General features: G+C 32.6%; 1 protein-coding gene across 1 annotated transcript; it reads right to left on the bottom strand.

The window, feature by feature from the left end:
* LOC104765989 lies at positions 2,045-3,458 on the bottom strand. The gene has a single exon (XM_010489785.2). The coding sequence runs from the start codon at positions 3,399-3,401 to the stop codon at positions 2,196-2,198; it is 1,206 nt and encodes a 401-aa protein (XP_010488087.1). The 5' UTR covers positions 3,402-3,458; the 3' UTR covers positions 2,045-2,195.

Here is a 13,330-nt window from a genome sequence, read left to right as displayed (position 1 = left end):
AAAGAAGAAAAAAATGATAAAATGAGAAATGTTGTAATCAATAGTTAAGTTCTAGATTTAAATGTTCCTTAAGTTCTACTTATTCTCTAAGTCCTGTATTACTTACCAAAAACAGTCGCAGCAAACAATAACTAAGATTGTCCAAACTTGAAAACTGGATCAACCTAGCCAAATCAGCATAATAGACTCTGATTACTAGTAAGTCTAGCAATTGTTCACATCCAAAAAGAAAACAGTCGCAACATACTAAAAACCGAATGAACTGAACCAAGTCGGCATAGTAGACCTTATTCTAGCAACTAGAGGTTACCTTCAACCACCTCCAAACGCAGAAAAAAAGCCTCTCTCTTCCCACATGGATTCATCAAATAGTCTCCCAGCCTGATCCTCTACCGTGCATTTGTGAGCGGCCATTACAATCCCAAAGCTTGCATGTGTCATATGACCAACACTCAACACGTTTTTGTCGATCTTGGGAACAAAAAGCACATTCTTGATCATCTTCTTCTTCTTCCCTTCCTTGGTCATGATCCTGACATCTCCAATTCCTTCAAACATGATAGAATCCCCTGTGATGAATTTGATCCGAGCTCTGTAACATTATATAAATATTGTACTTACACATTGATTTAGTTTGGCTATCCATGTATGAATAGTTAAATCCAGCCTTATATGAGGTTTTTTGATCATAGCAATCTGATTATCACTCATGATACTCTGTTTTCTTTCGCTAGAAAGGTTTTCCGATCTCTCATGATTTGGAAATGTCTCTTTGGTATTTATGATTTGCTAGCGTACTTAAGGTTTTGATTTGATATGTGATACCACATAATATACATCTTCATATAATAAGATACATGCTCAATTTCCTTACGGTGATAGGTAAATTTTGCTTTTTTGCTTTTGGATTAGTTTTTTTCGGTAAATATTTTTTTAACTTTTTTTTTAACTTAGACATGAATCAAAATCTACGTTCGTTAATTTGACACATGTCGCGATCATGTTAAGGAGTAATCTGGACACGTTTTCCGATCTCTCATGATTTGGAATTGTCTCTTTGGTGTTCATGGTTTGCTAGCGTACTTAAAGTTTTGATTTGATATGGGATACCACTTAATATACATCTTCATATAATAAGATATATGCTCAATTTCCTTACGGTGATAAGTAAATTTTGCTTTTTTGCTTTTAGATTAGTTTTTTTCGGTAAATAATTTTTTTTAACTGAAACATGAATCAAAATCTAAGATCGTTAATTTGACACGTCACGATCATGTTTATATAATAAGATAATAGTGACGTTAAACAGAATCGTAAAGACCTAAATTAATAAATTACATTTTTTTAACCAACAAATTAGCAAGCAATGGCTCGGTTTAGGTTCTACTCTTGGTTCGGTTTAAATGCCATTTGGTTCAGTAAACTATTCGGCTCAATTTAGATGCGTGTTCAAAATCATAAATCATTACCAAATGATTATAAATAAAATACACTCTTGAGTCTTGAATTTGGTTGATGCGGAGTTTTCATATATAGGTTTTGGTTCGGGATATTATTATTGGCATAAGCTAATTTGTTAGGGAATTCAAATTTGGTTATATCTCGTTTAATTTACGTGGGTTGATCCGGTTAAGTGATTTTATCCGACAGATATACACCACCACACGCAAACCTCTCTCCAGCGATGGTTTGGACTTGTGATTAATTCAAACTAAGCACTCCAAGATGATCAATTTTATAATATTCTAAAATTGAGTATTTGCACTTAATAAAAATGAAGAATCGGATACTGTATTTGAAAAATATATATAAAAATGTGATATGAGAACAAATATGCCAATGCTGATTCAACACCCATCGTTCCATGTCTGTATCTCCATTCTGTTTTGGTAAATGTTCTCAAGTTTGGTCAGTTTTCTAACTAGTAAAAACCCTTTGTTTATTATCTACAAGAATTCGTCTTACCATTAACAAAAAAAAAAAAAACTTGACAAAAGCATTCCATAGTGAATAACAAAAATAGTTTTTGAAACACTAGATTAATACCAAGCCGTCCTAGGTTAAAACACCACAAGAGCAATTCATAGTGCAGTAGCAGAATATGAACAAACTGAAAACATATTAAAACCAAACTAGAAAACCACATAAAGACATATGCGTCCGACCACCTCACGAGTTAAAAGTCTTCCACGATATTACGAGGTGAGATTACCTTCAACCACCTTCAAACGCATAACAAATCCATTGTCATCCGACGACAACACAGTATCCGCAAATTCAAGACCAGTCCGATCGCAGATAATCCATTCGTCTTCACGTACCTGTGAGAATGAGTAGCGTCTTGATACCATCTTCTCAATACTTAACACGTTTCTGTTGAGCCCTGGAACAAAAATCACATTCTTGATCGACTTCTTCTTCCCTCCCTTCATCCTGATCTGTACACTTCCTTTCCCTTCTACCTTAAGAAGTGTTCCGTCAACCAATCCCACCTCAGCTTTGTGTGTCCTGTCTAGAGTGGTGAAATACTTCTCATGTGGAGTCATGTGACTTGTGGCACCCACGTACGCCACCCAAATATCCTCCTCATATGTTTTTTCAGAGAAACTCACCGGCGTTGACAGTCGATACTCAGCTTCAACGTAGGATCCTTCTTCTTCCTCGTATCTCTTAACCAATAATCTGTTGCAGTCTTCTTCGTTGTGATCTATCTTAAAGCACACGCCACACCACTTCTCAGACTCTGGTCTAAGCCTCAGATTCTTCAGGATTACAAGGAGAATCTCCTCGTTCACTGAATCAAACTTGTATCCATTAACATAGAAATACCGAACAAGACTCGCAGCAGACACGTGATGCACGTTCATGATCTCCTCCAACATCGAATGCACACCATCGCACGACTCTGGGAGCGAGGCGAACACCTTCTTGCAAATCTCGTAATCGGATTTCTCAATTCTCAAAACACGCAACTGATCAGTGATTCCCAAAACCCTATCTAAGAAGGAATCAAACGATTCTTTCTCACCCTTTTTAGCTTCTTCGAATTGCTTCTCTAGTCTACGTATCGTCGCTTGTTCGTTACCTTTTCGAAGCAGATCCCAAACGTCTTTGGCCGAAGAAGCAGAGAGAGTCTTTCTGAAAATCGATTCCGTGAGAGAAGATTGCAAGATCTGAAGCGCTTTTGTGTCTTTGACAACGAGATCTCTCCATTGTGAAAGCTCTTCGGGTTTGATCTTCGCCGCTGACTCTAGAATCTTCGATGGATCAGGTGGGACTCCGTTCTCGACAACATCCCAGAGTCCTTGATCGATTAGTGTAGCTTTCGTGGTTGGATCCCAGATTTCGTAGTCGAAGTCATCGGAAACAGCGTCTTGTTGTTGTGGTTTCGCCGTCGCCATGGCCGTAACCGTCAGAGAGATTCTTTAGAAACTTCTTTTTATTCTCTCTCGGAGAAAGTGAAGAGGTTGTTTATTCGATTTCGATCACCTGAACTGTTTCTATTTATATATAGTTTCACATTAAGCCTAACCGTAAACCCTAAGTTACAATTATATTGTAATCACCATATGATCGGTTTAGACTCGGTTTTACTTCTATTATTTGGTCCGGTTTATTGCAATTGGTTATCAATTAAATAGTATTGGATCATAAATTCATAATCAATATGGTGATTGAGTAATCTCCATTGATTCATAGTCAAAATCAGAGTTGGATTCGTATCTTTTTATGGACAACTGCTTAAGTTAAGCTATTTCAAATTTCTCATAATCCATCATTGAGAAAACTTAAGCTAGCTAACATAAGCACTGAATATATAAAACCATGTTCACATCCGGACAACTGCATTACATATTAGCTTTTTTTCTTAGGGAACAACTAAACAAAATGAAAACCAAATAAACGGAACCAAATACATCCATCTGTCCAACCTTATTTGGTAAAATAGTCTACTGTTCTTTTTTTTTTAAACTTGATATTATGTAAACGTTCTCTTCTTGCTTTGAACTTGACCTCCTTGATGAAGCACATTCCGATCTGGATATTATGTAAACAGGATATATTCGATTTCGATCACCTCAACTGTTTCCATTTATATAGTACTTTCACATTAAGCCTAACCGTAATTAACCCTAAGTTACAATTTGTAATTACCATACATACGATCATCAGTTTAGGGGTTTAACCATTTTGATTTTGGTAGACTCGGTTTTGGTAACATCCGGGACAAGTAATCCAAAGTCCAAACTATATATTCCCATACCAAGGTTAAAAAACAAGGATGGTCCAATTCCGCTAGGGAAATAAACCCATACTGCAATACCCCATCCATGTATGCAAATATTAAGCTTTCTTAGGGAACAAATAAACAAAATGAAAACCAAATCCATCGATCTTTCTACCTTATTATTTAGTAAAATAGTCTACTGTTCATGCCTCTAAAGTTAAAAAGAAACTTGATAAATTATGTAAATGTTCTCTTCTTGCTTTGAACCACCACATACAAACGCAGGCAGTTGCCTCTATTTTCCCGCATGGGTTCACCAAAAAACTTCCCAGTCGTCTGATTCAATATATTGCATCTTTTCTCCTCATCAAAAGCAACTCCAAATCCGCTCTTCTCAAGTTGAGAAACACTCAGAGAGTTTTCCTTGATCCCTGGAACGTAAAGCGCATTCTTGATCGTCATCTTGATCCCATGTTTAGTCATGATGCTCACATCTCCCATTCCTTGAGCATTGAGAGTACCTCCAAAAATACTGAAATGAACCTTGGCTCGGTATGTTCTGTCCAAAGTGGTGAAATACTTGTGATATGGAGTCATATGGTTAGTGGCACTGGAGTATAACATCCACATATCTTTATCAAATGTCACGGGATCAATGTTGATTGATAAAATGTGGTGCTCTGGTAAGTCCTTGTCTAGATTGGCTTGTACGTTAGCTTTGCTTAGCAAATCCCAGAGAACTTTGGCTGAAGTGGTCTCAAGTGTCTTTCTGAAAACCGAATCCGGGAGAGAATTTTGCAGTAACTGTAGCGCTTTAGCGTCTTTTGCCACAAAATCTCTATATGTTGAAAGGTCTTGGGGTTGAATCTTCGTCGCTACCTCTGGAACCTTGGATAGATCCGGCGGGATTCCGTAGTTTCTGAGGGTTCGCCGCCGCCATAGCCGGGGTATACTCCTTGGGGTTTCTTCAAACTTTTACTTGTCTTGTACTCTTCTCTCGGAGAGAAAAATGAACACATTAATTGGACAAAATTTACGTATCAGTTTGGATATAATTGGCCATTGGGTTGAGCTATTATTCTAAGGGGAATCCAATTTGGTCAAGTCTGATTCAATTTGACTGGGTTATTCCCGGTTAAAGTTTATTATTTGACTAACTAAAACTTTGGCCAGTTTATTAAGTGCGAGGAAAAAACGATAAGAAGAAAACTAGTCAAATACTAAATCTAGTCAAATACTATCATTAAAAGATTATCTTGTTTTATAACAAAAGATCAGTCTTTTTCAAATATGAGAAGTCTATAAATCTGCAAAGAAATACACATATATAATTAAGAAGTATTTTGCAATAATACTCATATAAGTACACTTAGATTGATACAAAATATTGAAACTTGCATTAAGCTTTCTGTTTTTCATAGTAGGTGTTAGCCCACGCTAAGTGTGAGTTCTTACATAATCGCTATTCTACTTGAAAAAAAATAATATAAATTAACATATTATTATTATTATTATTATTATTTTGTGTATATCAAAATTTAAAGACTATATAGTATAAATTTATATAAAGTAAAGAAATCAATATATTTAATGCAATTAAGTCATAGTGTATCTCACATGCCATATGCCATATATTTTTGAAGTTATAATCATATTTCAAAATCATTGTGATATATATTCTCTTAAAATTTATTTTGTGGTGTTAGTTATACATATTTTTTATTTATTTATGGTGATAGCTTAAAGAGATTTAAAATGTTTCAATTAAAAAAATCAAAATAATAAACATTAGGTTTGCATTGTCTCATACATATATAACTTAGTGAGTCTAACAAAACATATGGAGAGAAATTAGAAAGGGTTCAATAGAAATTTTAGGAGAAGGAGAAGGATATATTTAAAGAGAGGAAGGAAGAGCAAAAAAACTTGAATTTGGGATTTAATTACATACATACAGACATATGGTAGCACAAATTTGAAAAACTACCACATCTTTTGGTTGGTGGACAAAACAATCAAATTAGAAAAACTACAAAGCAACTAATTTCAATAATCTATAAGCTAATTTCATTAATATTTAACCACCGGGGATATGATGTAAGAACCTAAATCATATTCTCCCTAATAAGCCTAAAAGAATTCACAAACTAATTAGAGAGAATTCACAAACTAATAAGCCTAAATCACCGGGGATATGATGTAAGAACCTAAATCATATTCTCCCTAATAAGCCTAAAAGAATTCACAAACTAATTAGAGAGAATTCACAAACTAATAAGAGAGAAGTTCAAATTCTGCAAAAATCCAGAAACCTAATAAGAGCTAAATCATATTCTCCCTAATTAGCCTAAAAGAATTCACAAACTTATTAGAGAGAATTCACAAAACTAATAAGAGAGAAGTTCAAGTTCTTCACAAATCCAGAAACCTAATAAGAGATCAATCATATCCTCCCTAATTAGCCTAAAAGAATTCACAAACTAATAAAAGAGAAGTTCAAGTTCTTCACAAATCCAGAAACCTATAAGAGCTAATCATATTCTCCCTAATTAGCCTAAAAGAATTCACAAACTAATCAGAGAGGATTCACCTGTCAAGCACAAAAAAAATAAATCATTTAGTCTAATTTCTAACTAACCAAAAATTTTGAGGGGACCGGAATGAAAAAAATACAGAATATAATCAATACATATGTATATGTGCAATGGTGGCATTGACAGTAAATAATTGATTTTTTAGATAAAAAAAGAAAACATGAAAAAACTCGATACATATTGAAAATGGATTCTAGCTAGTGGCTATTTTGCTAATTATAAATAGTGAATATATTACTTTCACAATTATATTTTTAAAATGTACTAAAAAAATTCATTTTATCTCTCAAAGTATTCACCTTGATCATCATAAGATATCATATATATACGTTTCATTTCTTTAGGTTATAAACATATATATATGTTTATTTAAAAACTGAAAAATAAACTTAATTTAACTCAGTTTAAATTATTAAATTGGAAATTATTAGAAATTTATGTAAATGTGAACAGATAGATTCTCTTTGTTTTTTAAAATATATATGTTAAATTATTTATGTATTTAATTGAAAAATCGAAATGGGATGTTTAATATTGAATAACTAAGACTTTGTCCAGTTTATTAAGTGTGAAGAAAGAAGAAAAGAAGAAAACTAGTGAAAGACTTAAATCTAGTCAAATACTATCATTAAAAGATTATCTTTGTTTTATAAAAAAAAAGAAAGATCAGACTTTTTCAAACATCATAAGTCTATAAATCTGCAAAGACATACACAAATATAATTAAGAAGTATTTTGAATAATACTCATATAAGTACACTTAGATTGATACAAAATAATGAAACTTGCATTAAGCTTTCTGTTTTTCATATTTGTTTCGTGTTTTGTGTCGAATGAAGCTAAATGTCATAAAAACATGGTCGTTCTTCAAAACAACCTTTCTCAAAGTCATAGTATTCTAAAAGTTAATTGCAAGTCCAGAGACGACGATCTAGGTGATCATTTTGTGAATTTTCAAGGTCCTTCATTTTCGCGACGACGTTATTCACTTGTGATTTGTGGAAAGGAGTTCATATGGAATATCATAGGAGTTTTTTAGCATATATAGGAGATCCCATTTATAGGTGTGACACGGTGTATCTACTTCTCAAAAGATGATGCGACGGAAAAACTGTATTATTATTGGATTAAACACTAATATTCAAAAGCTGTATTCTCATCTATACTAGTATTTTTGCATCAGTTTTTTTTAAAATATTTTTTGGAAAGATTTTACATTGAATGCTATTTAATTCTTATATTCATAGCCAAACAAGTTTAGTTAACTTTCGCTACTATCCTTACAACCAAACACAATAAAGATATTTAAATATTCATATATATATATATAATATTCTATAATTAATATAGATATTTAGAATATTTATTCCAAATTAAAAAAAAATATTCTCCTATCATCTCTTTTTGATTTTAAAATTTAAATGTAGTGAATCATCATATAATATATAAAGTTAATAAAAGGTGTATTTTTCTTGCATATATTGTGATTTAAATTGTTAAAAACAAACATATATTATTCAATTAATATAAAAGTGTGTGTTCAATATATATATATAGTAAATTTACTGTATATAGTAAATTATAAAATTTTAAGAAGTTTATAATTTATAACTGATATATCTAAACTTAATAAAAAGTTTAAAATTATAAATATATAAACATATTAAATTTTCAAAATTACACAAACGAGTTATATTACATGACGGGTTATATGACATTACAGGATTGAATTGATAATACTAAAAAATAAACTATCAATAACATGATATTTCAATGCGGGTTAAATCCTCATTTTAATGTTTTAACAACACTAATATAAAATATATCGAATCAGACTGATTTAATTAAGATTGTAGTAAACAAAAATTATTGTGCAGTATACCAAGGTTTATATATTAAATCACTAAAACTAACAAAAGCGTATATTTACAAAATTAGTTTTAAAATAGTACATTAACAAAAAAAAAAATTAAAACTTACCCCGCGGTACATCATAATCTAGTTTCATTTTATAAAACAATCGTGTTGCCTTTTTGTGTGTTAGCGTTGACAACAAAATAATTTTTATCTATGTTTTCTTTCTAATTTTGGGTTTATGATCGATATTAATACACATACTTGAACATACAAAAATATCTCAAAACGTGACAATTTGGTTGTGTTATACTCAAAAACGAAATATAGCATCTTAAACCACTAAATTTTGTAACAAGACTGTAAAACAGAATGAGAAGAAATATGGGACAGAATGATTAGCTTGTAGTATAGGATTTTGGTGATAATATAAAGAAGAAAAAAATGATAAAATGAGAAATGTTGTAATCAACATTTTTTAAAATGGTCCCTTCGGGGACATCCGATAAAAAATGAGAAATGTTGTAATCAATAGTTAAATCAAACAAATAGTTACATAATCAAATTTTGAGCAGCATTAATAAGAAGAAAATCAAGGAACATGAAAGGGATCTCAAGATGGCCACTGGGAAGTTTTGATAAACAAATTTGAAATTATTTTATCTCATCGACCACAATATACAGTTTGCGTCAAACATGTGGTTACTAGAAACACTAAATATAAAATACTGATTTTTTTTCCAACAAACATGAGCTATAGAAACACTAAATATAAAATACTGATTTTTTTTCCAACAAACATGAGCTATAGTGAGGTTTTTCTTTTTGTTATGATTCATTAATAAAAACCATATACAAGAAAATTATTGTTACCTTTGATGTCTATATACTTTTGATAAATAAAAAAGCCTTTTGGCGTTTGTTATAAACTAAAAGACAACTTAAGCTCATAAGATAAAATCTGGAATAAAAACTCAACTAAATCATGAATATTAATTTTTAATCCATCGGTACTTGAGTACTTAAGCACTGTTATGAACCGATTAGATGAATGTTCATTATAGGCCCATCTTAGATCCATGTTCTAGAATATTCTAGATTTATTTGTTCCTCAAGTTTTACTTATTCTCTAAGTCTTGTATTCCTTACCAAAAATATTAGCAGCAAACTGTAACTAAGATTGTCCAAACTTGAAAACTGAATCAACCTAACCAAATCAGCATAATAGGCTCTGATTACTAGTAAGTCTAGCAATTGTTCACATCCGAAAAAAAACAGTCGCAACATACTAAAAACAGAATAAACCGAACCAAGTCGGCATAGTAGACCTTAGTCTAGCAACTAGATGTTACCTTCAACCACCTCCAAACGCAGAAAAAAGCCTCTCTCCTCCCACATGGATTCACCAAATAGTCTCCCAGCCTGATCCTCTACAGTGCATTTGTGAGCGGTCATTACAATCCCATAGCCTGCATGTGTCATTTGACCAACACTCAACACGTTTCTGTCGATCTTGGGAACAAAAAACACATTCTTGATCGTCTTCTTCTTCTTCCCTTCCTTGGTCATGAACCTGACATCTCCAATTCCTTCAGACATGATAGAATCCCCCATGATGAATTTGATCCGAGCTCTGTGTGTTCTGTCTAAAGTAGTGAAATACGTCTCATACGGAGTCATTTGGTTCGAGGTGGTGATGTATAACATCCACATATCCTTATCAAATGTCACAGGACCAACATTGAATGCTAACATTTGATACTCACGTAACGCTTTTTCACTCCTGCTTTGATTCTCTCTGACTCTGTTGTTGCTACAGATCTTTGAAGACATGCCCTTTACCTTTACATAGAATACACTCTCCTCTTTCATGCCTAGATCTCATGACAACCCATATCGACTCCCTTTTCGCACAATCTTGTTTCACTCGTGATGATAAGCAAAATTTTAAATAAGTGTCAAAATCTAACAATTTATTGTATAGTGTTATTGCTAATATTATTCCTTGGAAAAACTCAAATAATCAAAACAATTTATTACTGTAGGTCAACAAAAGTTACATAACAAAATCAATCATGATCTCTCAGTAGATTTTCCAGAGGGTGTCTGATTCAATAGCCCAAAAACACAAGGGTTGAAGCAAAAAGTGTACTCACTAGGATTTATTCACTAGCAGAGCAGAGAGGATTTATTCACTTGACATACGGTGTCATATCATATGGTTGGTGGTAGTGGAGTGTATCATCCCCATATCTTCATCAAATATTGTTACATGACCAATATTAATTGCTAAAATTTGGTACTCAGGTAGTTTCTTCTGTAACTTCGCTTGTACGTTAGCTTGTTTTTTAGCAAATTAATCCCAAAGATCTTTGGCAGAAAAACCAAATTTAGAACTTAGAAAAGATGATTGCAATATCTGGAACGCTTTCGTGTCTTTTGCCACACAATTTCTTTATATTTCATAGTTAAGCTCATCGAATACAACGGTTTGTTGACAAAAAAAAGAATACAACGGTTTGTAGAGTCCGAGGAGTTACCACCGCCATAGCTGGCTACTCTTTAAAACTTGTTCTTAAGCCCTAAATTACGGTTTTAATAATCACTAGTTCCTGACTCCTGAGACGTGCCAAATTTGTATGATAAAATCTAAATACACTCCTCCGTATTCCGTAAATTGGGACGTTACGGTGTTTACGAATCAGTTTGGACATAAGTGGGATGAGTTATCATTTATTATAAGGGGAATCCAATTTGGTTTGATTTTAAATTTTATAATTTTGGAAAAGTCATTTGATCTATATCGATATATATATATTTTTTTATTGATGAAATATATCTTAAAATTTTCAATACTTGTAAAAAATGTTACATCTGTTATTATTTGATCTTAAGTTATGTCGATAATTTGATAAAAAACAAAAAATAGAAAAAGATAATTATGTTATTCTTTAATCGATTAAAATTAAAATCCAAATTGACAACAACAAAATTCTTAGGTTCACTCCTAAGGTGAACCTTTCCTTTGTTAACATCTTCCTTTTCAACCAATCAGAATCAATTATACATTATTTTATTTAAAATATAAATCAAAATTTAATTAAAAAGAAAAATAAATTGAGGAATTAAATTCAATATACTTTTAATTAAGGAAAGTTAAATATTGGCTTGGTTTATATTTTACCATTAGAACAAAATTATGTGTTGGTTTGGGTTTACAAATAAGTTGATTAGAGTTTAGATTTTACAATTAAAACAAAATTATATGTCGGTTTGGGTTTACAAGAGATGGTTAGAGTTTAGATTTTACAATCAGAATGAAATTATATCTCGGTTTGGATTTACAAATGAGATGATTAGAATTTAGATTTTACAATTAAAACAAAATTATATGTCGGTTTGGGTTTACAAGAGATGGTTAGAGTTTAGATTTTACAATTAGAATGAAATTATATCTCGGTTTGGATTTTTCAAATGAGATGATTAGAGTTTAGATTTTACAATTATAATGAAATTATATAATAATTTATATAGATTTTGTTTTTTTATTCTATAGAAAAGTGGATGAATAGATTCTTAAATGTATTCTGACATGTCAAATTTTCATTAGTTAAAATAAGAAGATGTGAACATAAGGGTTCACCAACCCAATAATTGTTCTTACAATATATACAATGTTACCCTTTATCTAACATCACTACCACCACCCCTACCACAATCTCCGGCCACCTTCACCACCTCTGACCACCTCCACAACCTCCGGCCACCACCTCTACTACCAACTCCGACCACCACCACTACCACCAACTCCACCCACCACCACCACCAATCTACCTCCGACCACAACCACCACCTCCGGCCAGCATTATCACCTCCTCCGACGATCACTTCCAGTGACCACCTCTAGCGACCACCTCCACGACCATCTCTGACAACCACTTTCATCGACCATTTCCAGTGACTACTTCCGGCGACCACCGCTGACGACCACTTTCGGCGACCACTCTGGCCACCACTTCCGGCGATAACTTTTGACGATCATCTCCGACGACCACTACCTCCGGCCGCCAGCCATCTTCACCACCAACCACCACACCATTAAAACACTAAAATAGTAATTTTTAATACCCCTCCTTCTACTTTTCTAATTTCTTCAAATAAGATGTTATTTTCTTAATTAAATCTTTGAATTTGGTTATTGGACAAATTGCCCTGTGATATAAATATACAAATGCAAATAACCTGCTCCCTTTAATCTTGTGTTCCGCATAAGAGAAGATCAGAAGACCCACCCGGCCATCTCCCTTTAAATTCTTTCTAGAGTTTTGGGAAACATAATTTCACTATTTTAAAAAATTAAATAAAGAAGCACAAAACACGTTGTAACTATACATTCTTATATCTTCCCAACTTCAACCTACTTCATAATTAATGCTTCCACTGAATCAAACCAACCACTTCAATCTACTCTTACGCTTTATAATCTTCATATCTTACTGTGAATGTTTTTGAGCCACTACTACCGTCTCACGCTTTATAATCTACATATCTTACCGTGAATGTTTTTAACCCACTACTGACCTTAGCCGGAGTTATCCCTTGTAGCTAGTGAATTTACATAACATGATCTTTTTTTTTTTTTTTTTTTTTTTTT

This window comes from Camelina sativa, chromosome 19, assembly GCF_000633955.1.
Source record: "Camelina sativa cultivar DH55 chromosome 19, Cs, whole genome shotgun sequence".
NCBI classification, from domain to species: Eukaryota; Viridiplantae; Streptophyta; class Magnoliopsida; order Brassicales; family Brassicaceae; genus Camelina; species Camelina sativa.
The sequence above is the reverse complement of the archived record's forward strand: the minus strand, read 5'-3'. Positions and strand labels throughout refer to the sequence as shown.